This window comes from Aspergillus ibericus (genome assembly GCF_003184845.1).
Source record: "Aspergillus ibericus CBS 121593 unplaced genomic scaffold BO80scaffold_32, whole genome shotgun sequence".
Taxonomy (NCBI): domain Eukaryota; kingdom Fungi; phylum Ascomycota; class Eurotiomycetes; order Eurotiales; family Aspergillaceae; genus Aspergillus; species Aspergillus ibericus.
The window spans coordinates 191600-219276 of NW_020292130.1; the positions used below are offsets into that span (position 1 = coordinate 191600).

A 27677-nucleotide genomic window follows, 5' to 3' on the forward strand; every position below is an offset into this window, starting at 1 on the left:
AGATGGAGTTGTTGGGGGGGGGGAATAGCAGGAGCGGCGGCATAGCGTCATCGGCCGTCAAGCTGCCCCACCATTGGCACCCCTCCTCGTTCTGCTGCTGCTTTTGGCTCACGGCTCCGGCTTCGTCGTCTTCTCTCGCCTTCTTCTCCCCGCCACATCCTTCCCTTCTTATTTCCTCCGCCTTTTCTTCATCTTTTCATCTCTTTCTCATCTTCTCTTCTCTCCTCCATCTACCCATCCTTGATTCCATCCCATCTCCTTTCACCATTCCATCCTCAACCTCCACCATGGCTTCTTCTCTCGACCAGCTCAAGGCCTCCGGCACCGTAAGTTTCTGCGGCTCATCCCACCCGGCCATGATATCCTCAATGCTGATCATTCATATTCCATCTAGGTCGTCGTCTGCGACTCCGGTGACTTCGCCACCATTGGCAAGTACAAGCCTCAGGATGCCACCACCAACCCCTCCCTGATCCTGGCTGCCTCCAAGAAGCCCGAGTACGCCAGCCTCATCGATGCCGCCGTTGCCAAGGGTAAGACCGAGGGCAAGACCGTCGACGAGCAGGTCGATGCCACCCTCGACCGTCTCCTTGTCGAGTTCGGCAAGAAGATCCTCGAGATCATCCCCGGCAAGGTCTCCACCGAGGTCGATGCTCGTTTCTCCTTCGACACCCAGGCTTCCATTGACAAGGCCCTCCACATCATCAAGGTATGCAGCTTCTGCCTCTCAATCGCTCGCGTCCCGTGCCAATTGCTGATGCCATGATTTCATAGCTCTACGAGGAGAACGGCATCTCCAAGGACCGCATTCTGATCAAGATCGCCTCCACCTGGGAGGGTATCAAGGCCGCTGAGGTCCTTCAGTCCAAGTACGGCATCAACTGCAACCTGACCCTCATGTTCTCCACCGTCCAGGCCATCGCTGCCGCCGAGGCCGGTGCCTACCTCATCTCCCCCTTCGTCGGCCGTATTCTCGACTGGTACAAGGCCGCTCACAAGCGCGACTTCGCCCCCGAGGAGGACCCCGGTGTCAAGTCCGTCCAGAGCATCTTCAACTACTACAAGAAGCACGGCTACAACACCATTGTCATGGGTGCCTCTTTCCGTAATACCGGTGAGATCACCGAGCTCGCCGGCTGTGACTACCTGACCATCTCCGTAAGTGCTGCAAGGATTGTGCCCTACTCCGCATGAGAAACTAACAGCCGTCCAGCCCAACCTCCTTGAGGACCTCTTCAACTCCACCGCTGCCGTCCCCAAGAAGCTCGACTCCGCTAGCGCCGCTGGTCTCGACATCCCCAAGCGCAGCTACATCAAGGACGAGGCTCTGTTCCGCTTCGACTTCAACGAGGAGGCCATGGCCGTCGAGAAGCTGCGTGAGGGTATCTCCAAGTTCGCTGCCGATGCTGTCACCCTCAAGGACATCCTGAAGGCGAAGATCCAGGCATAAATTGCGAGATTGATATAGTGCATTTTGTGACGACCATTATTCCCATGTGTGTAAAATTGATGACCTGAAAATTCGTTTGGTAGATACGAATTATGATTTTTTATTCTCATAGATCACGTAGTGTGCAGTGCTTTCCAAGTTATGCATATATAATAGCACCAAGAATATGAAGTGTTTCACTTCCAAGTTTCAACCCAGTAACTGTGACCCCTTCGAACAGCTCCACAACCCACTCCACATGCAAGACAGCCCAATAGACAATGACAGCAGACCCAGCATACATGCATATATGCACGCATATGCACAAGCTCATCCCAACATCCATATTCCATCCCCATACATACACAGCATAAGTTCTATCCCCACCATCTTAGAACAGCCAATCGAACAACAAAAACACACCCCATCCATCCATCCAACCCATTCCTCCCATTCCTCCCATTCCATCTCCACCAGAGAGGCAACCGACCAACCACCCCCCCTCTTGGCATGTCCTCATTGAACAAGCCTTTCATCACCTGGGGGGTGGGGGCTGGAGGATGAATCTTTTCCATCTCTTGATTTGGAGCCCTAGAAGGGTAGAGAAGAATTGTTATTTTATTTGCTGGTTGTAATTGCGGGTTGGAGATGTAGTTTGAGTAAGTAATTGATTGGTTGATGGATGGTTGGGTGTAGAGGAAGGGATTAAGAGAGGGGGTATGGAAATTGATATTCGAGTTAGGATTCTTTTCATTGTTGGGACTTGGGGGAGGGTAAGGATAAGGGCGAGTTGTCATTTGGTTTGATTTGATTTGTTGGGTTGGGTTGGGTTGGGTTGGGTGGACTTGAACTAGGTTCTGAGTGGTGTGAGGAGGGGGTAGGAGGGTAGGGGGGAGGGGGGATATAATGTATCATATCGTGTGGTATAGATATTGATTTTTGATATGAGAGTGATATAAGAGGAATTGGGAAGGGGAAGGGGATGTGTATTGTGTAGTGAGGGTTTTTGTTTCGTTTCGTTTGGTTCAGATTGATTTGTAAGGAGAGTAATGTATGTATAGAAAGGGGTGTAATTCTTCAGCTGAGGATTGGGATGAGGTATGATATTAAAGATTAGATTGGATTGGACTTGATGGAACTCGTGGATGAGAATGACTTTGGATGAGTGGGCCATGTGATTGGGAATCGAGGAATAGGGTCCGTTTTATGTCCTCTTCTGGGTTTCAGTTGCCGATGCTTGGTTTGGTATCCTAGGATCAAATGGATCAACCCATAGGTGAGATCGTCACCCATGTTTTGCGGAGGAAATAGAACTACCGCTTGACTCTGTGCTCCTCCCTTGAGGATCACATTGTTCTGAACTCTGGACCCACAGGATGTTCCATGTGCTTGACACGAGTGTCCGTCACGGGGAACGATAGCGCTGTCTGTGCGTCCTAGAAGATACGGACGGCTCTGATCATGGTGAGGATGTTAGCGAACATCGCGACGGCAGGGCCCTGGATGGATGGGCGCCCTTCGTGCGCGCAGAGCTTCGTCGCGGATTCCCATGCAATGTCGGTCGGGGGTTGTATGCGATGTGCAGGCTGTAGCTGCTGTTGCATGCTTTGACGATGTTCTCGCAGAACGGCCATGGATCTTCTTCTGACGCAAGCATATCTGTTCGTAGGCTTCGGCTCGTGGGGTTGCAGTTGTGGCTCTGCCCTCAGAAGTTGATTCAGCATAGAGCTGAAGGTGTTGACTATATGTCATTTTGAGAGTAGAGCAAGCATGTTGAGCTGGATTAGAATGTAGGAGCATCTAGGCTCTCCCTTGCGTCTTGGTTTGGCTTTGCGTTTGTAGGGTGCCCATAGACCTGTCCAAAGTGCGTACTGGGGTTGTTGGGATGACGCTGAAATCGAGGTTTTCTCTGGATGTTGGGTACAGGATATTGTATGACTATTTGTATCGAGAACCGAGTATTGTATGGTGAGCTTTTAGGGCGATGGGTATGATTGATAATGTGGAATGTGTTGTAAAGGGCATTGAGTATGATCCGAATTTTTAGTAGTCCCTGACTTGGCTGCTCTTCTGTGTATCATTTTCGGAGCATTGTGTAGATTTGCGTCCTTTGTCAAACCATTGATCATGGATGACAGTTCGACTGTTATGAAGATATTTCTTGGCCCAGGGATGGTACATCCAAGTACCATGCTTGTTGTTCACGTTTCGACCACGATTGATTGCCAGAGGTATATCGGGAGGATTTGTGATGAGCCCCTCGCTGATAGAGATACCCCAAAGGATGACCAAGACAGCCCAGGTTGGCGGTATTGTATCAAAACCATAATGGGTATGTCTCTAATTACCACTGCTGTTTTGGAATCCAACAGGCCACCAGCGGACCAGCTGCTCAGCCAAATCCCACAGACGACCCCTTTTCTCCGGCCTGTGACGGTTCTAAAAGTGGGAAGTAGGCGGAAGTTATGTGCAGCTCTGACGGCATGCATTGCTTAATGACATCATAGTAGGATGTTATTATCAAGTTGTTCCGATTTTTGAGCAACGGAAGAAATATCAAACTTGTCCTTCAAATGCCGTTCGCCATTCGTTTGGCGATATTGGACCTTTAGCCGCTCATTTATTCAGTGTCTTTAATATGACGGGTGCAATCGAGGTCCTTTAGGCAGCATGACAATCATATTAGACAGACTCTCAATAGAGCCTGTGGTGTTCCATGGTAGTTATCCGCCAGAAGGGGGTGAAGCTGTCATCTGCCTCGAGAGCTGCTCACTTCTAAGAAAGAAATCCCCACCTTAAAAAAAGATAGAATAGAAAGGAACCTTCGTGCTTGAGCTCTTTTGTCTTTGAGAAGCCGGTTGGAAGGCTTTGCTTTCTCTCTCCTAAAGAAGGCAGTGCTGAAATGATGGATGTCAAATGGTACATGCTGTTTGGGCTCAAGTTTGACACTGTGGTCCCGGGTATGCTGTTCAGGATCGCATTCGATTATGGCCTATATGAGCAATGTGTGTGAAACATGCCATAAGACCCCGCCGGATATTGCATTTCCCGGCTCAGGCAATGCTCAACCAATCTTTGGGTCATTGGTTTCCCAGTAATCCCATACATGCTATAACCAGACAGGCAAACTCAACAGTCGTGTTGAAATCATGCCTCTGGAGGTGATGGAGTAGTTCTCATCAGTTGGATCTCGGACTTTGTCACGATACGTTTCTCGACTTTCTTTGACAGATAACATAATATATCGGCCTTTTAGGCCAGTCATGCCTGCTGGGTCCATAAAGGCTTTCCGAAAGTGACCACGTCTGTAATCATTAGGCGGCGTTGAAAGATCATTGTATGTCAGCTACGCCTGAGGTTGAGGTCGAGTAACCGCCCGTCGGGCGTTCTGCAGGGATAAAACCAAGCATACTTATGACAGCGGTCATTGCTGCCAGGTCCTAGAATTGCTTAGTGTCACCTGTGCGGACCCAACATAAGTTCCAGGAACCAGCAGAATAGTCTTGTATTGCTGCGGTGTGTTATGGCTGAGGTCGCATCTGTGCGCAGCAGTCGATAGACTTTCCCTTTTACCCAGGATTATCTCGGCTTGTAGTCCCGAAGATCTTATCGTAGAGTTGAGCTGACCGGAATGTAAATGTTGGTCTATCGTAGATTTATAGCATCTATTGTTCAGCTTCAACAGTCGTTCAAATGCTTCGGGAAACGCTTGGGTGTGTATAACGCCCTTTTGGTAGCACTCGCAGCGGCAAACAATAGAATTTCTTTCAGAGTCGGCGGATTTCCGGTGGAAAATTGGTGGTATAGTCAATCCACCCACGACATGTGACTGGCGGTCATAGGACTGCGTGCATCAAGCGATACGCGGTCGACTGCCTACAAACTGGGCCAGCCTTTAGAGCCGAGGTAGCTCTGTTAAAAATGTGACTCACTTCGAATTAAGAGCCAGGTGTTCGGGTTGGCGCATAATTGAACCCATGCATGAAAGGGCTATGCATGGGGCCCCGTCCGGCGTGTTGGAATACATCTGAGACATCCGACATGGTTTGGACAAGGTCTTACTTAGCTGTACCAGATGCCACAGGCCATTCTGCAGATTCTTCTTATTCTCCGAGTATACAGCCGGCAGATCACGGCTCAATGTTGACTCCATGATTTGAGGCAGAGTCTGCCACCTTCAAGGGGCGGACTTCTGCAACGTTTCGCCTAGGAAACAAAATGGTAGGGCATTCGCAAACGCCAGTACGCTTCGGCATCTTCTTTGTACTACCGTTTGAACCCGAGCTCAAGTTGTACAGACAGGCGTTATTGCCAAATTTTCTCGCATAAGAGTGCTTTGATCAATGGGAACCGCCAGACAAGTATGTTTGGCGTTTTCGAGCGATCTTTCAACCCCTGGTCCATCTTGCGCTTGTCCGCAAGATGTCGGGTTACAACATATCCCTGAAGCCGTTGGCCAAGACCGCGACAGTGCAGTGGATAAAGATAGATATTCTCCATAACCTTTGCAGTCATAAGCTAACAATGAGCCATACCTGACGCTCACAGGGTTCTGCGCAAAGACAGGCAGTGTGCCTTCGCATAGTCGGCGGATGCTTTGCGAACAGAATTCCATAGAAGAGTATTCGATTGCCTGAGAAAGCGGAAAAGGATATGAATCTGATGCAGTTGTTATGGTGGAAGAGCAGTATCCGCCATGATTTGCATGCTTTCCGTTCAGCGACGTAATCGGAAAACATTCCGAGTTAAAACGATGGATAAAGTATTAGAGTCAGTGCCGTATTCTTGTTCTTAGAAGTCCCTTGAGCTGTCGTGGTCTCCTCAAGTTATCGCTGAAAAGGGAACGTAGTTGACCATGGATTATACATGGTATCAGTGTGGGAGATGATACCATCGCCTCGTTATCACCCTGTTAACGGACAGTAAGAGAGAGAGAGAAGCAAGATGTAGGATGTAAGATAGGACATATTGAGCAGGAGGTTTTGGGACGGTAATTTCCCATCCAGTTCGATAAAGACGATCCTTCGAAAATGCTGCCAGTTTAACGGGCACGCGAGTGACAAGCGGATGATGAAAGTGTTCGTAGAGTTCAGTTGTAGTTCAATTGTTGCTACCACGGCGGCACCATGATCCATGAAAGAAACCCGAGACAAGACATGACTTCTTCTTGAAGTGTGCGATAAACTGGATGATCCATGTCGTGTGCGATGAAGTCAAATCTGAGGTAGGCTGCAGGATTATCTTGGGAATCGTACTCTGAAAGTTTCCGAGGCTGAGGGGTGCTTGCGATGCTTCAGAGTATATTTCTGGCAAGCTACTATATACTCGGGCGGTGTTGTAACACCAATGACGGTCGGGTCCTAGCTTGTTGCCGGATGTGAGGGCAAAGTGGTGGCTTGACGAGGCCTGCTGTGTGCCAGTTAGATGTCTTCTTGCTGTAGAATAATCACATTGCCTGGCTTGAAGGCTAATAGAAGAAACAACAGAGTAAAAAGTCCGCTCGATATTCTCAGCGCCCGCTAATGACCGGCTGGTAAAGACAGCACCCGCCGCTAGATTGAGATGACTTCCATTTATGTGTGCGAATTCAGCACCGAGGTTAAAGTCATGAGTTGATCAAGACAATGCTCGTTCACTTCTTGGTTGAAATTTCGGAGTCGGTGCTACAGTCATCGACATTTAACTAGGCGGATCAGGCGTAGATCATGTATATTAGTATAAAGGGTCGTCATTTAGGGTACCAGAGACGGATCAGTGAGATTTTGATCCATCTGCCGTGGATTCGTTGCGTTTCGGTGTTGACAGCATACCGAGGCTTTTTGGTGCAGTGGCATAGATACCTTGGAGCTGACGCATACGCGTTGACTCCACATCAAACCCGGCCCATGATGCAGACTCGTGGGTCATGTCACTGCCTGCCACACAAATGATATCCAGTGTGTGACAGTTCTGAGGCTGACCCTTCTCGACAAAGCCTTCTCCAGATTAAAGATATATGAAAAAAAGCTGGCTGTGTGATGGAATCCATACTGGGAAAGCCCACGATGGGAACAAAGTATATAAGGGATGGAAGTTTTTGGGAAAAATATGAGAGAAGGTATGAGCGCAGCCCTGTGAGGAAGATCCAGACTGTGGGCCGACAGTGTAAAGTCTACAGTACAGTATATATAGAAAAAAGATAGAAAGGCCTTTGAAAGGTAAAAGGACGTCTTTCTTGGGTGGTCAGATTTGAGAGCTACTGGAGAGAGAGAAGAAGAAGAGAAGAGGGTTGGATGGCGGGGGAAGAGGGGTATAAATACCCAACTACGATTCAATAGATCGGGCATTTACGATATGTGAAAGTTTACTATCACAATCTTTTCATAAGAAAGGGTAAATGAAGCGGATTGCATGGAGTGAACGGTGAGCAATGGAAGGGTTGGTAGGCCATCCTGACGCACTCCGTTGAATTTAGGGTTGAGATACTCGTGCACTGGAGATACATTCAACGAGAGCTCTAATTTTACCATGGTTGCCCAAGGATTAAAGAAGTGAACGTCACATAGGGACAGCGTAGCAAAGGGATAATGAGACTGAGATGAACGAGCTCGTCATGAGCGCAGGTGCTAGGAAGTAATAAACGCCATGCTGCTCCGGGTGCTGTGCAGTGGGACAATCAGGAGTTCTACAGATGACAAGTGCGTTCTGCACTTAACTTTTAGAAGAAACATACAGTCATTAGCAAATGTTGCGATGCCGTGATTTCTACCGTGATTTCTACCATAGCACAAAGGGATAGGTCTTCCGCAAGGTGAGTTCAACCTCATGCAAGGGCAAAGATTGTGAAGACACTGCAACAGATGACTGCCTTGCGGAAGTGTATTTGCTTACGGAATGAGGTATAATCGCCAGTCATCGAGTATGGACCTCGCATTAGACCTCTAGAGGCAATTGACATACCATTAGTGAACTGGAAAACTCCGGAATCTCCAGTTACATTCTCAGATGCGACATGCCCTTGATCACATCCACTCACGCTATTCTTTGGCTCTGCGAACAATTGGACAAGTAGCATCTATGACATCTGGTGATGCACCAGCACTCTAATCTCCAGAGAAATGGCCTCTGCCAAAGGATAGACTCAATGGATAATCCCAAGCTCTTAGGGAGTTGCGCCTCACCAGTCATGCCTCAATAGGAAACGTGCTGAGGCAATCCTGCTAGGACACAGCTCACTAAGGTATTGATTGCACTAATAGTTGAGCCCAAGCATTGGAAGAAGCCCTGGACCGCCCTGGACGCGGAAGGGCGGTTGCCATTATCTTCGATATCAGAAGCTGTCCATCGCGCAAAGGGAAGTGAGCAAGACAGAGTACGTTTAAGCTGCCATGGTACTGTCGTCGCTAGCAGACTATTTGTAACAGGCCCTGAGACTATAGCCGAGATCGCATTGTATCCTGGATTAGTAGACGAGCAAGACTGGGAAGCCACTCTTCTGTCTCAAAGCCGGGATGAAAAGTGATGGTGTTCAAGGCGCGCCGCATATTGATGCCACCTCGCAAGGGCAACGTAAGATTGTCATCGATTTCAATGGAGCCATAGCTTTCATTGTAGCATAAAGTGAGGTCCGCCCCGAATGAAAGAGATTTATTGGCTTGGCTAGTATTCATCTACAGATGTATCAGTGATCAGCAACGGCAACGATAACAACAGCAGAGACGAGCGAATAATGTGAGAGAACGATGGCGCCGATGAGGTGATGCCGATTGCGGTGGTAACGACAATACGAGCGGTACGGTTGAGGGAGGAGCAAGTGGGGGCCATCGATACGGATCGATACCGTTGCGGGTTTACCTTACCTTAGCTACCTGCACCTCCCGCTGCAGTTCGCGGCAGCTCCTCGACACTGACAGCATCAGGGTCTTTGCGGGAAGAACCTATGCTACTATGGACTACTACGGAGTGGTACCCTTCAGGGTATCTAGTCGCATCAATGGCTGGGGAGGTTTCCAGGGAATCCCACAATCCCACCAGCTAACCTGCAGTCTGGACCCGAGCTGCTTATGAATCGGGAAGGTGTGGAATACACCAGCAAAACGTCATTCCGACAACCCCGCCAGGTGGGGGTTGCAGCACCCAGGAGACCACCGACATTGGAAGCCCGTCGAATCCACTGGGGAGAAGGAGGAGCACCAAGTCCGAGGCACTGACGGGTGCTCTCTGACTCGCAGCCTGCTTTCGGCGACTCATTATTTACCCCTCGTTCGCTTCTTCCCTCCTTCTTCCCCCCATCCTCATCATCCTCAAATCTTGAATTTACCTCTAGATCCAAGGTAGTCACATATCACAAACCGCCAAAATGGTCAAGGCTGGTAGGTACCTGCGCTTTTCTTCAGTCCTCGTGGTCTTCTCCTCTTGCTATTGGTCTTTCGCCTCCACGGATCCACGATCGACCGTGGCCGGGGACCTTGAGTGAGCAGATTTGAGCACCTTGCGATCCCTCCATCTAAGCTTCCCGACCTATCACGGTCTGGGGACCCTGTTTGCTAGGCAGGCAAGCTTGGGGGAACTTGCTCCTCTCTGCAATCTCATTTGCTCCGGTCAGCTGGTGCTTTCCTGGTATTAATAGTACCACGACTAAAGTCCGGTTGGAGGCTGTTCATTGTTGCACGTCGTGTTCTGGAAGCTTTCCAAATGAAGTCATGGGCTGATCCGCCTCTCAGTTGCTGTCATCCGTGGAGACTCCAAGATCTCCGGCACTGTCACTTTCGAGCAGGCCGACGAGAACACCCCCACCACCATCTCGTGGAACATCACCGGCCACGACGCCAACGCTGAGCGTGGCTTCCACGTCCACCAGTTCGGTGACAACACCAACGGCTGCACCTCCGCTGGCCCTCACTTCAACCCCTTCGGCAAGACCCACGGTGCTCCCGAGGATGCTGAGCGTCACGTCGGTGACCTGGGCAACTTCAAGACCGATGCTGAGGGCAACGCCGTTGGCTCCAAGCAGGACAAGCTGGTGAAGCTCATCGGTGCTGAGAGCGTTCTGGGCGTACGTTATATACCCTCTTGTACGCTTGTTACGACGATGCTAAGCAATAACTACAGCGGACCCTGGTCGTTCACGCTGGTACCGATGACCTCGGCCGCGGTGGCAACGAGGAGTCCAAGAAGACCGGTAACGCTGGTCCTCGTCCCGCCTGCGGTAAGCTTTCCCCTACTGGATAGATCTTGGTCATGGCTCATATACTAATATTGTCTGCGCCACAGGTGTTATCGGCATTGCCGCTTAAGTGCCCAATTAATCTCCGAAGCCTTTAGTCTAGGATGGGGGAGGCCTAATCAGAATGAAGTAGTCTGCCAATATCCAGTCGCTGCCAGGAAGTAAAATGAATGCACGAATGACTTGATGCCAGCAATTATGATCTCCGGCGTTTCTGCCAGACTGTACCAGAACTAAATAGCTCTACTGTGGGTGACACGGAATGTAACTGTTGTGCTACGGAAGCAATGTCTTTTCCTTTTCGAACCAAGTCTCACATGCCACGGACGCAGGACGCCTTGTTTCGTAATGGATGGTCTCTCGAGGCTATGGACATTTCTAGCTACTGTAGCTACAGACAGGGGGTGGTAAATTTATCAGGTAATGAGCGTAACGACAGATGGGATCCCAAGGATGGATCGAGATCCGTAGTGCGAAGGATCGGAACATCACTGTGTGGAACATGATTGTGCTCACCGTCGAGGACAATGAAGGTCAGTCGCGCCAGTTGGTGAAGCATCAAGGGTGAAAAGGGAGCTTTCACTTTGGCGGTGGAGCTTAAGAAAGCTTCAATGCAAGACGCCTAGCCGCGATGGAATCATATTAAATACGAATAATGCACTGGATTAAAATTCACCACTTAATGTCACAGAGACTCTGAAGTAATTCCCCGACAATCCTCTCTGCCATTCAAATGTAACGAAAGTGCTGATCGCTGAAGGAGGAAAGCCGGCCAGACTCAGACTCCCCCACAAAGTCAGGTGTCCGCCCTCGCGCGATTGGCTGCACCGACTGCTGTAGGTACCTGGCCTCATGTTGTCCGACTGTCTTTCTTCTCCTCCTTCCCCTATCAATAGTTCTTGTTTAACAGCCCCGTCTTTCCTTACCCCCCTTTATAATCTTCATTTACATTCCTACCTCTCTAATTGATTCCTCTATAACTCTTCTTGTCCATCCTTGGTCTCGCCTGTCGCTTTCCAGCATGCCTCTGGAAGCCCGTGTGAAATCTGTCCTGTCCGGCGACACGGTGGTGCTGTCGCATATCACCAACCCAGGACAGGAACGCATCCTTAGTCTTGCATATGTCTCAGCCCCAAGGCTGCGCAGAGAGGGCGATGAGGTGAGTCTCTTTCTTCGAAATTCACTGGTGATTTCAATGCGCGGGACAATCTTCCTTCTGCCTGGATAGGTGGCCTCTACATCGGGGGCCGGTTGATTGCATTCCAGCCGGAATTTCACATTCCTGACTCAATTGATCCCTTCTTGATGTGTATATCAGCTATCGCATTCAAATAAACTGCGGGAATTTTGCTAACTGCTTGTTTACTTCTTGCAGCCGTACGGATTCCATTCCCGTGAATTCCTCCGTGAGCTACTCGTCGGAAAAGTAGTACAATTCCAAGTCCTGTACACTATCCCTACTGGTGCCAAGCGCGATTATGGTACCATTAAGCTCCCGAGCTTCGACGTTTCGCTGCCCGACATCAGCGTTCAGGAAGGATGGACCCGCGTCCGCGAAGAAGCCGGCAAGCGCAACGACGAGTCCGAAGAAACTGTGGCGTACCTGGAACGGCTCCGTGCATTGGAGGAACACGCCCAGACGGAGGGCAAGGGAACATGGGCTGGAACGGAGAAGGGTCGCACAGAGACCACCTACGAGTTGTCTGACCCCAAGAGCCTGGTCGACGAATGGAAGGACAAACACCTTGAGGGTATCGTTGAGAGGGTCTTGAACGGTGATCGATTGATCGTTCGTCTGCTCCTCTCTCCAGAGGAACACTTGCAGGTTGTCGCTGCCATGGCGGGTGTCCGTGCACCATCAGCCAAGCGGGTGACTGCTGATGGAAAGGAGCAGCCTGCCGAGCCCTATGGTGACGAGGCGTTCCAGTTCGTCGAGTCTAGAATTCTGCAGCGCAAGGTCCAGGTATCTCTCCTGGGCGTCACCCCGCAGGGTCAATTGATCGCTAGTGTTCTCCACCCCAACGGTAACGTTGCCAAGTTCCTGCTGGAAGCCGGTCTTGCTCGCTGCCATGATCACCACTCGGCCCTCCTTGGTGCGGAGATGGCAGCCTTCCGCCGTGCCGAAAAAGTGGCCAAGGACGCCAGAGTTGGCCTCTTTACTGGTCTGGTTGCTTCCAAGGGTCCTGCAGGCGGGGCCGAGGACTACATTGTCAGCCGCGTGCTGAATGCAGACACCCTTTTCATTCGCAACAAGGCCGGCCAGGAGAAGAAGATCAGCCTCAGCAGTGTCAGACAGCCCAAGCCGTCGGACCCTAAGCAAGCACCCTTTGCTGCTGATGCGAAGGAGTTTGTGCGCAAGAAGCTCATCGGCAAGCACGTCAAGGTTACCGTTAACGGCAAGAAGCCGGCTACGGAGGGATACGAGGAGAGGGATGTGGCCACGGTCGTCCAAGGAAACACCAACATTGCTTTGGCCCTTGTTGAGGCGGGTTTCGCTTCCGTCATCCGCCACCGCCAGGATGATGATGACCGGTCCCCTGAGTACGACAACCTGATGCTCGCTGAAGCCGAGGCCCAGGCAGAGGGCAAGGGCATGTGGGCCGCTAAGCCCCCCAAGCCCAAGCAGTACCAGGATTACTCTGAAAGCGTTCAGAAGGCCAAGATGGAAGTCTCCATCCTCCAACGCCAGAAGCGGGTACCCGCCATTGTGGACTTCGTCAAGTCTGGATCTCGCTTCACTGTTCTGGTTCCTCGTGAGAATGCTAAGCTGACCCTGGTCTTGTCGGGTATCCGGGCTCCCCGGTCCGCCCGCAACCCGGGTGAAGCATCCGAGCCCTTCGGTCAGGAGGCTCACGACCTGGCCAACAAGCGTTGTATGCAGCGTGACGTCGAGATCGACGTCGAGACCATTGATAAGGTTGGTGGATTTATCGGCACCCTGTATGTGAACAAGGAGAACTTCACCAAGGTCCTCCTTGAGGAGGGTTTCGCTACTGTTCACCCCTATTCCGCCGAACAGTCCGGCCACGCGACAGAGTACTTTGCTGCGGAGCAGAGGGCTAAGGAGGCCCGGAAGGGACTCTGGCACGATTGGGACCCTAGCAAGGATGTTGTGGAGGAAGAGGAGGCGCCCGTCGACAGCAGCAACGGCGCTGAAACCGAGGCTTCCCAGCGCCGCAAGGACTACCGTGATGTGATTGTCACCTACGTCGACCCTACCAATGCACGCGTCAAGGTCCAGCAGATTGGCACAGGCACGTCTGCGCTGACGGAGCTGATGAGTGCGTTCCGTTCTTTCCACCTCAACAAGGCCAATGACACCCCGTTGCCGGGACCTCCCAAGGCTGGTGACTTTGTGGCGGCCAAGTTCAGTGAAGATAATGACTGGTACCGTGCCAAGGTGCGTCGCAATGACCGTGAGAACCAGCAGGCCGAGGTTGTGTACATCGACTTTGGTAACTCGGAAGTCCTGCCCTGGTCCCGTCTGAGACCCCTGAGCCAGCCGCAGTTCTCTGTTCAGAAGCTTCGCGCTCAGGCGGCCGATGCGGTCCTCTCCTTCGTCCAGTTCCCTGGCTCCGAAGATTACCTGCAGGATGCCGTCGCCTTTGTTGAGGAGCAAGTTTACAACCGCGAACTTGTTGCGAACGTTGACTACGTTTCCCCGGAGGGAACTCTGCACGTCACCTTGTTGGACCCTGCCGAGTCTAAGAACCTGGACCACAGTATCAATGCCGACATTGTGCGTGAAGGTCTGGCCATGGTTCCCCGCAAGCTCAAGGGCTGGGAACGGGCCGCCACGGAGACGCTGTCGCACCTACGGTCCGTGGAGGAGGAAGCGAAGCAGGAACGTCGGGGTATGTGGGAGTACGGCGACCTGACCGAGGATTAAAGAAGCCAGGGTGGTCCTCTGGTTGAGTCGCGGAGGGAGATGACTGTACTATTATCCACACACGGTGCTTTATGTTGATTCCCATGGGCGACGAAATCTATGGCTTTGAGGGGGTTTATACTTTGGCAGCTCGCGATCGACCTGCTAGATTTAGTCTAGGATATTTGAAATACTTCTGAATAAGGATACCAAAAGTTGAGCCATCGTTGGGCCCTTTTGTGCTCGGCATAACCGCCTGCATAGATGACGTAAGCCATCGCTGTGCTCTTCCCAGTCTTACGGCGACTGTCTTTTCCGACTGCGCAGTTGACAGCGCCCGTTTCTCATCCTTTGTTCCAATTCCCCGCCACCGTTCTCGTGTTTGCGGTTTCGCTCGTTGTTGAACATTTGGGATTGCCATCCGACGCTGCCGGCGCCTTCTCAACCTGAAACGAGCTCCCGACGAACTACAGCCGTCTTCCGCCGACTCCGAGCTCAGCTCGTAATTGACCCGCCCAATTTTCGGTGCTTCACGCCTGCGCGTTTGCTCCTTCTAAACACCACCAGTACCTATCATCCGCGCAATGCCTTTCTGGGGATCAAAGGCCTCCCAGCCGCCGGCGGAGAGCGACGCCAGCTCGACGCATGAGGCATCCGATCCTAAGAACGATCCCGTTGCGTCGGCCTCGCAGGCGGCGGGCACGGCTTGGCTCGCGGGCCACCTGCACCATTTGACCGATGAGCAGGAAAAGAAGCTAGAGGATTTCAAGAAGCTGTGTGAGGAAAAAGGCTACTACAAGCCCGAGCGGGAGGGAGAGAAGGCCACCCATGATGATGCGACGATGCTGTATGTTCCATCCTCTAGCGGTTTGCCTCATCACAACCCGCATTGCTTCGTTGAATCCTATTGACGGGAAGCTGACTTGCTCTCTCTATAGGCGCTTCCTTCGTGCACGCAAGTTTGACATTGACGGCGCTTGGGGCCAGTTCAAGGATACGGAGGATTGGCGTCGGGACAATGCCATTGAATCGCTGTACGAGAACATCGAAGTGGACTCGTACGATGCTGCTAGGCGGATGGTTCGTGAACCGATGATAATCATATGGTGGCAGCGACCTAACATGGCTCTCTTTAGTATCCCCAATGGACCGGTCGTCGAGACCGCCGCGGTATTCCCGTCTATGTTTTCGAAATCAAGCACTTGAACAGCAAGAACATGGCCGCATACAACTCGACCATGTCCTCTTCCGCCTCGACTTCCGAGACGCACCAGTCCTCTACGGTCCCGCAGCGTCTACTGCGCCTTTTCGCTCTCTACGAGAACCTCCTCAACTTCGTCATGCCTTTGTGTTCGCAACTCTCTCGCCCCAACCCGGAAACGCCGATTGTCACATCAACCAACATTGTCGACGTTAGCGGGGTTGGACTCAAGCAGTTCTGGAACCTGAAGGGACACATGCAAGATGCCAGTGTACTGGCCACTGCTCATTACCCGGAGACGTTGGACCGGATTTTCGTACGTCTGCTCCCTTAGCGCAATAAGGATGCCTGCTAAATGGATACATCTAGATCATCGGTGCTCCCTCCTTCTTCCCTACCGTTTGGGGCTGGATCAAGCGCTGGTTCGACCCTGTCACCACCTCGAAGATCTTCATCCTCTCCGCCGCCGAAGTCAAGCCCACTCTGGCTGCCTTTATGGACCCATCCAGCATCCCTAAGCAATACGGTGGTGAATTGGACTGGCAGTGGGGCGACATGCCCTACCTTGACGAAGAAGCCCGCAAGCTCGTGGGGGTTTTGGAAACCCCTCCTGCCGAGGGCGAAACCAAGCCTAGTTTCATCAAGGGCCCAGTTTTGTTCAAGGGCGACCACGTCGAGGTTCTCGGGAAGGTGAACGGCGAGAGCCGGAAATCGGATGTCCCTGTTGGTGCCTCTCCAGCGGAGTCGAGCAACGGCGCTGCTCCTGTCCCGGCTGAGAAGCCCACCGAACCGGAGCAAGAGCTGTCCGAACCCGTCAGTGAGAACGAGAAAGTCCTCCTGCAAGAGCCGGCTTCGGCCAACGAGGAGAATGCCCCCGCGCAAACAGCCGCCGCTTAATTCATCTTTCCCTTTCAATCTTATATATCACCTTCTGCAGATTTCATTCTTCCCATTCACCATCACAGATACTAATCAAGACCAGCGATCACCCGATTCCTTTTTCTTTTGACCCACCTAGATAATCTACCACTCATACAATGCATCACACAGCATCTATAATTACTTCCTGGACCGGGCTATCACCTTTTCGTACTTATTCACCTCACTTTACTTCACTTCAGTTCCACCCTGTCTTTCTTCAACGAGTATCTCATCATTTGTTACATACACGCATACCCATATTTCCTGTTCAGGGTCTAGAATATCATCCTTTCAAGGCAACAAGATAATAGAACGAGACATTATTCTATTTCGGGTTACTGTGTTTTTGATTCATCTGTTCGAATTGCATACTCATCATTCATCAATTCATACCATATCTTTCTCCCTTATGATCGTGTTAATCCTCAATATTCACATGTAATTGTTGACAACTCACTAAGATCTAACATCAGATGGAGTTGGAGTTGGTCTTGCATTTGTGATGTATCTAGTTCGGTTCTCTGGTTTGTAGTGACTTAGTTACTATCTGTCTCAGTTCCGTTATTACGTTTAGTATCTATCTATTATCTCTTCTTCTTACTCTGTTTGAGTCAGTGGCTCTACTTATTTGCGAACGTTGATAACATTGATATCTTACTTGTCTGCTTTGTCCTGGGTTAGCTCTGCATGAAGATGAGATAGATGATGTACTGTACTTTTTTCAATAGGTACGCGTATGCAGTGCGGTTTTTTGGGGAGGATGTTTGTACTATCAATTGTATTATGTCTTTACATCGTATAAAATCTGAGTAGCTAGCTAGCTGGCTTGTTGCTGCGTCTACTCTCCCCAATGGTTCGTTTACTATAATAATAATAATAATAATACACACTGCTGAACTCATGAAGACGCTTTCCAGATGGCGTTGATTTGTTTTCTCCGGACCTGTGGGACAGAGGATTGGTTAGTTGGTTGTGGGTTGATAGAGGGATGCCAGGTTGTGTGGAGGAGTGGATGATAGAGGGGGAGGGACATACCATTGGCGCTAGGATGATAACACCCGCTGTCAATGCCACGATGGTCATGACTAGCTGCAACTTGGAGAACCCCTTGCCCAGGACATCGAAGGCCTGGCTGGGAGTCACTCTCGTGGAGAAAATGTCTCCGCCAAAGGCGAAGATCAGGCTGGTACTTTCTAGGAGAGTAGGGGTGGAAAGGACCGTCTTGATTCCGGCGACATCGCGCGAGTGCGAGTGGTACCATTTGCCCTCGAATTCGAGGAAGGGGTTGTACTTGAAGAGGCCTTCCTCGGCCTCGGTGGTGGTCGGGTCCCGGCCGATGGGACGGCGCGGGTCAAGGACGGGGCGCGGGATGCCGATGATAGAGTTGGAGGAGGGTAGGGTGCAGAGGAGTTGGCGGACCGTGATGCCCTGGCGGGTTTGAGTGACGGCCATGTGAGAGATGGGCTCCGGAATCATGAAGGCCTGCGAGATCACGTGGGGGAGAGGGAGGTTGGTGATACTGGAGTAATTAGATGCGGAGTCCAGAGGGCCGCGGTCGTTGGGGATAGGGGACTCGTAGAGCTCAGAGATCACTAGCTGGTAGCCCTTGGCAGAGGAGGAGTCGACTGCGTCGGCCCAGAAGGAGTAGGCAAACCAGTTTTCGGAGATGGCAGAGGAGATGGGCTGGGTGGGGTCGACCCCTTGGTGGGTACTAGTATGGAGGATTCTTCCGGAAATTGCATCAAGGAGATAGAAGGTGGCTGAGCTCTCGCCCACGGCAGTGATCAGGGCGAGGTTGGGGTTCAGGTACTTGTAGAGGACAGACCGGTTGCCCAGGACTTTACCAATCGAAGCAACAGGGTCGTGGGAGGGTCGCGCGGTGGCATGAATGATCTTCTCGCCCGGAGGAGGCAAGAATTGCCAGGCAGGAGTCTGGTTGTCTCTGGCAGCCCATCCGAGAACACGGCCATCATCGCTGAGCGTCACAAAGAATCCCTGGCCATCGACAGACTTCAGGGGCGCACCGTCCTCCTTGATACCGACAGTCACAGGAGCGGTGTCACCGTAGGCGACGGCAACAGAGCGAATCTTCGTGGTACCAGGGGTGCGTTCCAGGATCTCACCAGAGGAGACATCCAGAGTGACGGAGCTGCCATCATCGGCATGAATAGTAGCAGAGCCAGGCTGAGTGAGAATCGCTTTCACATTCCACGACTCCGTGTCAGCGGCCTTGACCTTCCAGGACACGGCGCCGTGCTTGCCAGCATCAAGGGCGTAGACTCTTCCGTTCTCTGTGGCCACAATAACAGGCCTAACGATCCCAAAGCCATCAAGGTTGGACACCTCATCGGTCAAGATACTGGTGAAAATACGCTTAGGGAGCCCCTTCAGCCACTCGGGGAGATGCTGGAGGTCTCTGGCGTGGCGCTTGACACGGTGCATGTAGGCTCCGTAGAGACTCTCGTGACCTTCAACTTCTAGCTGATGTGCCAGATCCTCCTGGGCGTCTTCCTCGACCCAGGCAGCGGCCAATGCACCCGCGAGCGCTTCGTATCTGGTCCATTCCGTCTGGCCGTTGCGAATCAATTCCCAATCACCGGACGCCAACGCAGCGGCCGATCGGACAGCAACAGTGTCACCCTTGGCAACAACTTCCGACACGGAGTGCAGAGCTTGTTCCATAGGAGGTGCCTGGTGGGGCCATCTGCCCAGGACGCCATGGGAGGCCGAAGAAACAACGGTCGTCTCGGACTGGGTGATGCGGGTGAAGTAGACATTGGCATCCTTGCTGCTTGTCGAGAAGACAGACCACCCCTGCAAGCGAGGGAGCTCGTAGGCTTTGGATACCAAGGCGGATGTCAAGTCGACGTGGTAGACCTCAGCCCAGGTGGTGGACTCGGTCTCGTAATGCACAAGGAAATGCGGCAGCGATTCGAGCTTCTTGGGAGCATGAACAGTGATGGAGCTGATGCTCTCGCCACTTGAGTTGTCGGTATCGAACGCGTGTACCTGCTTCGTTCCGATGACGTTGACCTTGAGCGTCTTGTGTGATTGATCCGCCCAGACAATGATCGGGGAGGCGGTGTTTGCGCCCACGAAGAGAACGGAATCAGCGCTGAACACGTCACCTTCCGAGCTCAGGATCTGCTGCTGGGTTTGTCGACCGGTCAGGGGATCCAATGTCACAACCTTGATTCTGTATCCTTTCCGCGCGGATGGCTGCAGAGAAACGTAGAAGACCTCGGTGGCCGAGGACGACAACTGGATGGGAATGTCACCACTACTCGAGCACTGTCAGCGAGGGAAGCTCCTATAGAAAACGCGAGGGATTGGATTCGCACCTTTCGTCCAAATACTCCCATTTCGTCTTACCCGAATCTCCATCCAATCTTCTGACGACGCCAGCCTTCCCGCCAAAAAGCGCCACAGTGTCTTTGGTCGCCGGAGCCGCACTGACATCCTCCAGCTCCAGGAGCTCGAGATCAGCCACCGCTTCACCCTCAAACCAGTTCTCCCAAATCAATTTGCCATCCAACGCACTCCATGATGACACATAGTCGCCAAGAGCGCTCACCAGAGCGTTTGTGCCCTCGGAGGCCCGGAGGAGACCGTGTGCACTGGGGTGGGCCACGGGCAGGGCAGATCGCGAGAGGTTCTGTCTCCAGACCAGCGAGCCATCTTTGGGGTTCACGGCACCGAGAAGCGACTTTTCGGAGAGGGTGTAGAGTAAGGAGGCATTGGAGGCCGCGGACGGTTTGAGGAAGAAGGTGGACTGGGAAGCGGGCAGGCCGAGCAGGGCGTGATGGTAATCGATGTGGTTGACCTCGTCGCGGTAGATGGCCAGCGACGAGGGAACGCACGAGGCGAGCAGGAGCAGCGTCGCCTGGAGCCACATGGTTATGCCCGATATTCTGGGTCGGTCATTGAAGCAGCAGCTGGAATGGCCGGAGACGATAAGCTGCGCTATGGCGCTATCAAGGTGCGGGCGGTGATGCAGGAGCTCGGGCAGAATCCACCCTTTACCCCGTACTTAGTGCTGCACATATAGGAGAAATCTTCTAATGGACCATCTGGCTGGGCATTACATATCAACTTCACATGGCCCCATCGAGCCAGAAGATTGACATTTAACAAAGGTCCCACAGAATGAGAAGACATACCAAGCAAGGAGAGAAACCCCCAGCCCGCCATCATAAGCCCAAAAGTCTGGCCAACGATTACAGAATAGCAAACGCGAGCAGAAAAGGCAAAGCGACCCCATGACAAGGGGAAGGAGTGATCTTAGTATGACCGCTGTTTGAGCTATGACTGTATCTTGGAGATAGGAACAATGGAGTTGGGGAATAGCTAACTAGGAGAACCAGGCACTATAGGGAACCGGAAACTATTGACAACGGAAGGGGGTTTACGCCAAAAGATAGTTCCTCAACTGCCTCTAAAATCTGAACACTAAATCTGTCTTCAAAGGATTTGGTATGATTGGATATAGAACGATGAATGCAATTTTACTTTCCGTACCGTACAAATACAATGCCTCGATTGCCCGTGCCATATGCGATAAAAAAATCAAGCTTGACCGAAGCATGCCTTGTTGGCAGCTTCGACAACCGCTTTTTCGCCCTCACTCATATCGGCGGTAATCTCCCAGGGCTGGTTACCCATGCCCATGGCACGCAGACCGTCCGCATCGATCGAGTTCCAGTCCAAGGCTCCTTGGAATCCGATCTCCCCAGGACCGCCGGCACCGGGGAAATCCCAGGGCGGGGAGTAAGCAAGCGCAGCCTGTCGCTGCTTGAGCAGGTACTCCACATTCATATCGCACATCGGCGTGGCAGGAATGTAAAGAACACTGGAGTCACCCTTGCCGCGATGTTCCTTGTCGACCGAGTGCAGTGAATCGCAATGCCAGGCGACGTAGTCACCCGGTTCCACCTCGGGGACGGACACCATGGTGGCTTCGAGTTCCAGGTGAGGGTGAGTGATCGGGTTGTACTCTTGGCAGGCACCGGGTACGGAGCCCGGGAAAGTGTTGTCCAGTGCAGGTTGCAGGGTTTCGGGGTCGAAGAAGGGTCGCAGGATGGTGTATGCTGTGCTGTGGGTGATCATGGGGCAAACATGCAATGAGCCTTCTCCGGGAGCTGTGTTGGACATGGATAGCCATCCCTGGAAGAACCGCAACATCGAGCAAGCACCGGCTCCGTTGTACAAGTCCATTTTGGCTGATACACGGTGCTTGGCGTCCCATGGATCATAATCTTCCCAGTTACCCTCCAGGATCTTCGTGTAGACCTTGGAGTACTCGGGATCCTCCCACCGCTCGAGTGAGCCACCGTCGACATGAGGGCCAAGGGTGAACTTGGCGTCGCCGGGTTGTCGAATGCGCAGTCGGTCTGCGTAGGTCAAGACGTTTCTGGTGGAGATGGGCGTCCTGGGATCAGACGAATGCCACAGACGTTGTAGGAAGCGCTGTGTATCGAGCATATTCGGATGTGCTCGCGCCTCTGCCTGTGATGGAGTCCAGTACAGCTCATAGACAGCCGGGGATTCCGGGGGGAAGGCTTTCACGCGCTCTTCGTTGGCAGCAGCGTAGTCCTTGATTCTTTCCTTCCATTCCAGGGCCTTCTCGCGAGGCAACACGTTCCTGATCACTACAGATCCCCGGTGGCGGATCTCCGCAAGGAGATGGTTTGGCACCGTGCCATTTACCACGTCGGAGTATTTCACTGAAGGGATGATCTATAGCTATCAGTACCACTCTCCCGCGTAATAGAGTGCTCTGGGGATTTACATCGCTGCCCTTGGACTTGATCTTGTGTACCTCCTCCTCCAGGCTGGGAAGGAGTCTCTTCCAGCTCTGCTTCAATGCTTCTTCATTCTCCTGAAAGTATCGTAGCTTCAGATCTTTGAACCGCGACGGCAGTGGTTCCGGCTTATAATCCGGTCTCAGACTCGGAAAGACACTGGAGATATCGCCTGCGGCCTTGGTCATCTGCGAGGCTGAACTCGAGGTGGACGCGGCCCGGGCGGCCGTTTTTGAGAGTAACTTAGACATCGACATGATCTCTGACTCTTCCAAGATACGTGAAGTGTGAGCATCTCCTGTGTTCCCAGGCAGGGTCTTGCCTGTCTATTATAGCTGGAAGTACCTGTCGGGAGTACTGATTGGGTAACCGGCCCGACTGCCTAGAATGGTAGACACCCGCCTTCCCCGCAAATGCGGGATTCGGGATATCACGGGGCCCTCAAGATGGCGATGTTTAATCACCACAATATGCACGCAACGGGGTGCGATGATGCAAAGAGATGATATGAGAAGTTTTCTAGCTAGATTTGGAAATTTTACCGAATCCAGGGAGTGAGGGCGGGTGTACGGAGTATGGAGTATATCGAAACGGCCCAATAGGCAATTGACGCGACAGAAACCCAGACGGGCAGATCGGCACCTTCACCGAGGCGGGCATCGCGGCAGCTGATTCCGCAGCAATAGGCCGATAGAGTTGAGACACCAACCATGCTCTTTTATGGGCTGGGATATACCTGGCAAGTACTAGCATCAAAAGATGTTGACTGGCTCAAATATATATACTAATGAGTAGAACTAGTAGATGCATGGAGACGTCAGTATCGGAGATACCAGTCAACTTACAGGATGCTCTATCCTCGGCCTTCTTCCGCGCCTTATTCTCGGCCTAACGATACTGCGATATCCTCCTGCAGACGGACAGGAAGCCGGCCCCGAGGTCGCGCATCAACCCCCTCCCGACGAGCTATAAGTAACGCAGGTCATCCTGTGACTTCCAGCAACCACCACCCCGAATCACGACCATCAATCCCACGTCATTATGTCATTTTCCGTACAAGGACGATCTGCTATTGTGACAGGCGCAGGATCCGGTGTGTAAAAGTATTAAAGTCAGCCAACAGACACTAATAGCAAATGTAGGCATTAACCTGTCCTTTGCCAAACTCCTCCTCGAGCGAGGATGCAACGTCCTGATTGCCGATCTCGCTCTGCGTCCAGAGGCACAGGCCATCGTGGATCAGTACTCGATCCAGACGAAGACTCCACGAGCCGTCTTCCAAAAGACCGATGTCACCGACTGGAGACAACTCGAGCGCATGTTCGAGGTGGCTGAGCAAGAATTCGGAGAAATTGACATCGTGTGTCCCGGCGCTGGTATTTTTGAGCCGGTACAGTTTTTCCACCCACGCATGCCCCGTCGAGTATCGCACAAGGGATGGTATAGCTCACAACTATCATACAGCACTGGACGAACTTCTGGCGTCCTCCCGGCACGCCCGAGAGCAGAGACCCACGATATGGAGGTCGATTTGCCCTGCTGGACATCAACCTCACCCATCCGATCCGTACAACCCAGCTAGCAATTGCTCACTTCCTTCGCCATGGGAGCAACCAACGACGCAAACACATCGTCCATATCTCCAGCATCGCCGGCCAAAACTCAAACCTTTGCGCTCCGATATACGTCGCCACCAAGCATGGCATCAATGGCTTGGTGCGATCGCTGGCGAGCCTTGATCGCAGATGCGGGATCCGCGTCACGGCTGTTGCGCCAGGAGTCATCAAGACGCCTCTATGGACGGATCATCCGGAAAAGCTGAAGATAGTGGACGAGAGGGCGGATGAATGGGTGACACCCGACGAAGTGGCTCAGGTCATGCTCGCGCTTATTCAACAGGACAAGGTTAGTGGGATCATTGGGGATCAGGAGGGTCGGCATGGTCCTCAATTCCCAGTAAGTGGCGGAACCATCCTGGAGGTGTCCAAGACGGTGCGTTCGGTGGAGGCCTTCAATGACCCGGGGCCTGGGAAGCGACCGGGAAATACCGCATCTGATAATGATGCGTTGGTCGAGGAGACTTTTGGCCTGCTGTCACAGAGCGGATGGGGAATACCGAAGTTGTAGATGAATTGCAGCGACTATAATCGGACCGTCATATACTTTCTTGCGAAGTTTGTCTGTCTCTCAGAGAAAACCCTTTACCGTCTGTAGGATTCCGAACAACATGGCATGGAATACTTAAATAGAAGTAGACATCCCTCCGCTTTTTGCGTATTTCTCTTTGCAAGAGGCGGATGACTCTTATAAGGAAGGAAACGAGGAAGACACGGAGGAAAAGTAATAGAAAAAGGCAGACGTGGGCAATGTCAAGAACAAGGCCACACAGAGAGGACAGGGGTTGATGATGCAAGGTGGCAGTCTACAGAATCTAGACGAGGCCTAGGAATATGAGTCTCATGAAGCTACTATATACTTGGCTATACACGTAGTTGACAGAGGATTCTAGGAACAAGATATTGGGTTGGCCTTTGATTGCAACAGACACTGCTTTGTGGATCTTATGGTTCTGTTCACAAACATGTATTCATGAGAAAACCTCTTCAAGATCCTATAGTGACATTGTGAGTAATCTCCGTGAAACTCAATTAAGATCGCAGCGGAGGATCTTGGAACAACAACATCATTCCGAGAGCACCAACTCAATCCTCCTTCTACTTTGGCGAAAGTGAAGGCTCGGAAGAGAAGAGGAATATATTTACCTGAATGGAGAGAGGGGAATAGGATAGGATTGCTTAAATCTTAAGTTTGTCGAGACAGTCTGGTGCTGTTAAATGCAACTTGCGCAGTATATCTTGTCCATTCAAATGCGGATACGAGAAAACACTCCACCAGTGCTTGAGACTATCTGCTGAACTATGTATACTCCTCCTCCTCTTCTTCGTCTTCTTCCTCCTCCTCCTCCTCCTCCTCTTCGTCTTCTTCCTCCTCCTCCACTTCCATCTCGCTATCCCAGTCGGAGTCCTCTCCATACACCCCAAACGCAGTAAGACGCCCAAGAGGATCATCTGGGTCGAGGAAAAGTTCTTTGTCGGTCGCGTAGGCGGCACCACTGAGGGCAAGTACCCGATGTAGGACCCACTGCATGTTCAGTAGCTCCATGGATGGAAGGGGGTGACCCTCCGGGTCACCGGTCTTGAAGGTGAGAATGTCCCCAGAGCACAGTCTCGTGTCCGTGACAAAATTAACCAGCCCCTTTTATATTGACTGTTCGTGCTGGGGAGATTGGGAGGAAAAGGACAGGGGGCTGTACTGACTCGCATTGCCCCGCGGTATTTATTCATCGGCAGCCAATAAAATTGGACTTCAAGTTGCCTTTTATCCTCACTCAGGGACAGAGGTTTCAGGGCAAAACCCGCCTTTTCCCATAGCTTATGGGCCATATTGTTCATACACATTAGATTGGAACAGGTCTCTGTTCCATCTGGGTCAAAGGTCTGTTCCTCCCAGGCCTTGACTTGTTGTGGGCTCCAATAAGTCCCCAAAACCTCCCAGAAGTTCTCGAATCTCCCTTCACCCCTCTTGCCGAGGCCTTTTGGGAATATATGTGTAACTTCAACTGGTAAAGAGCAACCGGTGAGAATACACGTGTCATTATCTCGCTCCTTGCACTTGGTCGGATCAGTAAAACATTGACTCCATTGTGTATGATGTTTGTTCAGCTTACCAGCTTTTTTGCATGATAAGCCGACTCACTTAGTGATAGAGAAGTGGCTTCATTTGTAGGGCCTGCCGTCACGGTAGAGGATGCCCCTAAGGGCCGCTCAGATGTTTGTTTTCCGGTCCATGTAGGAATCTTAGAAGTCTGTCGCGGATCCGAAGCAAGCCGGCGCTTCTTAGCTGGAGTCTCGTCTGTCTGTGTTCCTTCGTCTTCAGAAGGCTCTCCCAGGTCTTCATTGGACAGTGCAGTACTTCTAGCCCGAGCTGCCTCTGGTGCTGTATTAGCTTAATCTTGTTTATGTGGCCAACCGATCTACTTACAAGCTGCGATAGCTTGTGTTGTCGGGTCATTTTTTGACAAAGATATCTTTAAAGCATAGGATATGCTCCGCGGATCCTGCTCAAAGGCTTTGATGATCTCCTCAATCGAAGAGAGATCTGCAAACCACAAGCAAGCCCATCCGATCGAATCAGTTCTGAAGTCTCCCCTAATGCGAGACAGCCGTGTGATCAGGTCGCGTCGCTGTGGATCGAGGAGCTCGTCTGCAGGGCCCATCGTCGCCGGTTGGACTTGGTCGGACTGGTCTGCAGGGCCCATGGTAGCCGAGTAGGCTTGGATGGAGGTACGAGAGATAGATGGTGGGGTGGGAGTGGATGTCGACATCACGATAAAATTGGCACCAGCTTACGCCGTGTGTCAACGGGGTGAAAGATTGAGGAAATAGTGATACCAGCTTACGTTGTGTGCCACGGGGGAGTCTTAACGAAGATTAAACTGATAGAGGACGAAGTTATGATTGAGGGCAACGCAGTAAAGCGGCAGAAGTTGGAACTGAAGGGTGGGGGTGAGAAGAGAAGTGAGGATGAGTAGTAGAAGTCAAGAATGAGGGATGGTGCGAATTTAAGAGGAACCTTGTAGGAAAAAGGCAGTCAGGATGATGTGATGATAGAGTGATAGTTGCTTGAGAAAGAAGTAGGTAATGTACCTACCAAGGTAAGTAATGATTCATAAATAGTGACGTCGCGAAGCCAGGTTCGAGGCGTTTCCACAGACGTTGGTTTCTACCTGGTTTGGATTGTGTGTCTAAACGACATCTTGAAGAAGTGGTTGATCATATTGACGAATTGCAGCGCCAGTTCCTTTCTTCTAGTCCTCTAGTCCTCTAGTGGAGAAGTAGTTAGACCCTGAAAAGCATGAGGAGCCACCCGCAGCAAGATTTTTGGATTACAGAGAAACTGTGCGACAGATCTCATGAGTGAAGAATTCGATCAATGACTGTCTGTCAAAGTCCAACGCTTATAGAAGGACACGGCAGCCTATCTAGGAAATTCTACTTCATTAAATGAGCCACACCCGCGAAGCAACTTTGAGAAGCAGAGTGCATGTCAGATACCTCGTATAATTTCTATGTCATATGAGAGCCCAAATAGTGCACCGTCAGCTTGTCCGATCCGTTACAGTCCCTACCAATCGCCCCTTTGCTTGGGGCATTTGATTACGGTGATAGGATTGCGGCCGAGATCACAACCCT

General features: G+C 51.7%; 9 protein-coding genes across 9 annotated transcripts; 5 read left to right on the forward strand and 4 right to left on the reverse strand.

Annotated features, from left to right (window-relative positions):
* Positions 1 to 287: 287 nt before the first annotated feature.
* BO80DRAFT_447002 (sedoheptulose-7-phosphate:D-glyceraldehyde-3-phosphate transaldolase TAL1) lies at positions 288 to 1450 on the forward strand (the record flags this gene model as incomplete). The annotated part of the gene is made up of 4 exons (XM_025721580.1): positions 288 to 326; positions 395 to 709; positions 775 to 1158; positions 1214 to 1450. The coding sequence occupies 4 exons, from the start codon at positions 288 to 290 to the stop codon at positions 1448 to 1450; spliced, it is 975 nt and encodes a 324-aa protein (XP_025573231.1).
* Positions 1451 to 1645: 195 nt separating this feature from the next.
* BO80DRAFT_149191 (uncharacterized protein) lies at positions 1646 to 2314 on the reverse strand. Its single transcript, XM_025713766.1, has one exon. It carries the CDS (start codon positions 2224 to 2226, stop codon positions 1807 to 1809), a length of 420 nt encoding a protein of 139 aa, XP_025573232.1. The 5' UTR covers positions 2227 to 2314; the 3' UTR covers positions 1646 to 1806.
* A 7016-nt stretch (positions 2315 to 9330) lies between these two features.
* On the forward strand, positions 9331 to 10918 carry sod1 (superoxide dismutase SOD1). Its single transcript, XM_025719902.1, has 4 exons — positions 9331 to 9780; positions 10132 to 10463; positions 10520 to 10616; positions 10682 to 10918. The coding sequence occupies exons 1-4, from the start codon at positions 9768 to 9770 to the stop codon at positions 10702 to 10704; spliced, it is 465 nt and encodes a 154-aa protein (XP_025573233.1). The 5' UTR covers positions 9331 to 9767; the 3' UTR covers positions 10705 to 10918.
* Positions 10919 to 11529: 611 nt separating this feature from the next.
* Positions 11530 to 14725, forward strand: BO80DRAFT_386542 (putative transcription factor (Snd1/p100)). The gene is made up of 2 exons (XM_025717019.1): positions 11530 to 11793; positions 12010 to 14725. The coding sequence occupies exons 1-2, from the start codon at positions 11656 to 11658 to the stop codon at positions 14521 to 14523; spliced, it is 2652 nt and encodes an 883-aa protein (XP_025573234.1). The 5' UTR covers positions 11530 to 11655; the 3' UTR covers positions 14524 to 14725.
* A 361-nt stretch (positions 14726 to 15086) lies between these two features.
* BO80DRAFT_447005 (SEC14 family lipid-binding protein) lies at positions 15087 to 16600 on the forward strand (the record flags this gene model as incomplete). The annotated part of the gene is made up of 4 exons (XM_025721581.1): positions 15087 to 15349; positions 15441 to 15582; positions 15639 to 16019; positions 16073 to 16600. 4 exons carry the CDS (start codon positions 15087 to 15089, stop codon positions 16598 to 16600), a joined length of 1314 nt encoding a protein of 437 aa, XP_025573235.1.
* Positions 16601 to 17379: 779 nt separating this feature from the next.
* On the reverse strand, positions 17380 to 20570 carry BO80DRAFT_411556 (uncharacterized protein). Its single transcript, XM_025717976.1, has 3 exons — positions 19966 to 20570; positions 17660 to 19904; positions 17380 to 17567 (listed from the first exon to the last, which is right to left on the reverse strand). The coding sequence occupies exons 1-3, from the start codon at positions 20517 to 20519 to the stop codon at positions 17523 to 17525; spliced, it is 2844 nt and encodes a 947-aa protein (XP_025573236.1). The 5' UTR covers positions 20520 to 20570; the 3' UTR covers positions 17380 to 17522.
* Positions 20571 to 21190: 620 nt separating this feature from the next.
* Positions 21191 to 22613, reverse strand: BO80DRAFT_360481 (DUF1479 domain-containing protein; the record flags this gene model as incomplete). The annotated part of the gene is made up of 2 exons (XM_025715968.1): positions 21191 to 22360; positions 22413 to 22613. The coding sequence occupies 2 exons, from the start codon at positions 22611 to 22613 to the stop codon at positions 21191 to 21193; spliced, it is 1371 nt and encodes a 456-aa protein (XP_025573237.1).
* A 586-nt stretch (positions 22614 to 23199) lies between these two features.
* BO80DRAFT_503694 (putative short chain dehydrogenase/reductase family oxidoreductase) lies at positions 23200 to 24646 on the forward strand. Its single transcript, XM_025724390.1, has 3 exons — positions 23200 to 23518; positions 23568 to 23815; positions 23890 to 24646. Exons 1-3 carry the CDS (start codon positions 23467 to 23469, stop codon positions 24550 to 24552), a joined length of 963 nt encoding a protein of 320 aa, XP_025573238.1. The 5' UTR covers positions 23200 to 23466; the 3' UTR covers positions 24553 to 24646.
* A 689-nt stretch (positions 24647 to 25335) lies between these two features.
* BO80DRAFT_495224 (HNH endonuclease signature motif containing protein) lies at positions 25336 to 26743 on the reverse strand (the record flags this gene model as incomplete). Its single annotated transcript, XM_025723929.1, has 4 exons — positions 25336 to 25680; positions 25743 to 26096; positions 26225 to 26409; positions 26467 to 26743. The coding sequence occupies 4 exons, from the start codon at positions 26741 to 26743 to the stop codon at positions 25342 to 25344; spliced, it is 1155 nt and encodes a 384-aa protein (XP_025573239.1). The 3' UTR covers positions 25336 to 25341.
* Positions 26744 to 27677: the final 934 nt, after the last annotated feature.

Excerpts from the sequence above, each read along its gene's own strand:
- BO80DRAFT_149191 (XM_025713766.1), bottom strand. The coding sequence starts at position 2,226 with ATGACAACTCGCCCTTATCCTTACCCTCCCCCAAGTCCCAACAATGAA.
- sod1 (XM_025719902.1), top strand. Across the intron at positions 10,464-10,519 it reads GTGCTGAGAGCGTTCTGGGC|CGGACCCTGGTCGTTCACGC; the intron begins GTACGTTATATA and ends CAATAACTACAG. Across the intron at positions 10,617-10,681 it reads TGGTCCTCGTCCCGCCTGCG|GTGTTATCGGCATTGCCGCT; the intron begins GTAAGCTTTCCC and ends TCTGCGCCACAG.
- BO80DRAFT_386542 (XM_025717019.1), top strand. The coding sequence starts at position 11,656 with ATGCCTCTGGAAGCCCGTGTGAAATCTGTCCTGTCCGGCGACACGGTG. Across the intron at positions 11,794-12,009 it reads TGCGCAGAGAGGGCGATGAG|CCGTACGGATTCCATTCCCG; the intron begins GTGAGTCTCTTT and ends TACTTCTTGCAG.
- BO80DRAFT_411556 (XM_025717976.1), bottom strand. The coding sequence starts at position 20,519 with ATGTGGCTCCAGGCGACGCTGCTCCTGCTCGCCTCGTGCGTTCCCTCG. Across the intron at positions 19,905-19,965 it reads TGGGAGTATTTGGACGAAAG|TGGTGACATTCCCATCCAGT; the intron begins GTGCGAATCCAA and ends GTGCTCGAGTAG. Across the intron at positions 17,568-17,659 it reads TTATCATCCTAGCGCCAATG|GTCCGGAGAAAACAAATCAA; the intron begins GTATGTCCCTCC and ends TCTGTCCCACAG.
- BO80DRAFT_503694 (XM_025724390.1), top strand. The coding sequence starts at position 23,467 with ATGTCATTTTCCGTACAAGGACGATCTGCTATTGTGACAGGCGCAGGA. Across the intron at positions 23,519-23,567 it reads TGTGACAGGCGCAGGATCCG|GCATTAACCTGTCCTTTGCC; the intron begins GTGTGTAAAAGT and ends TAGCAAATGTAG. Across the intron at positions 23,816-23,889 it reads GCGCTGGTATTTTTGAGCCG|CACTGGACGAACTTCTGGCG; the intron begins GTACAGTTTTTC and ends ACTATCATACAG.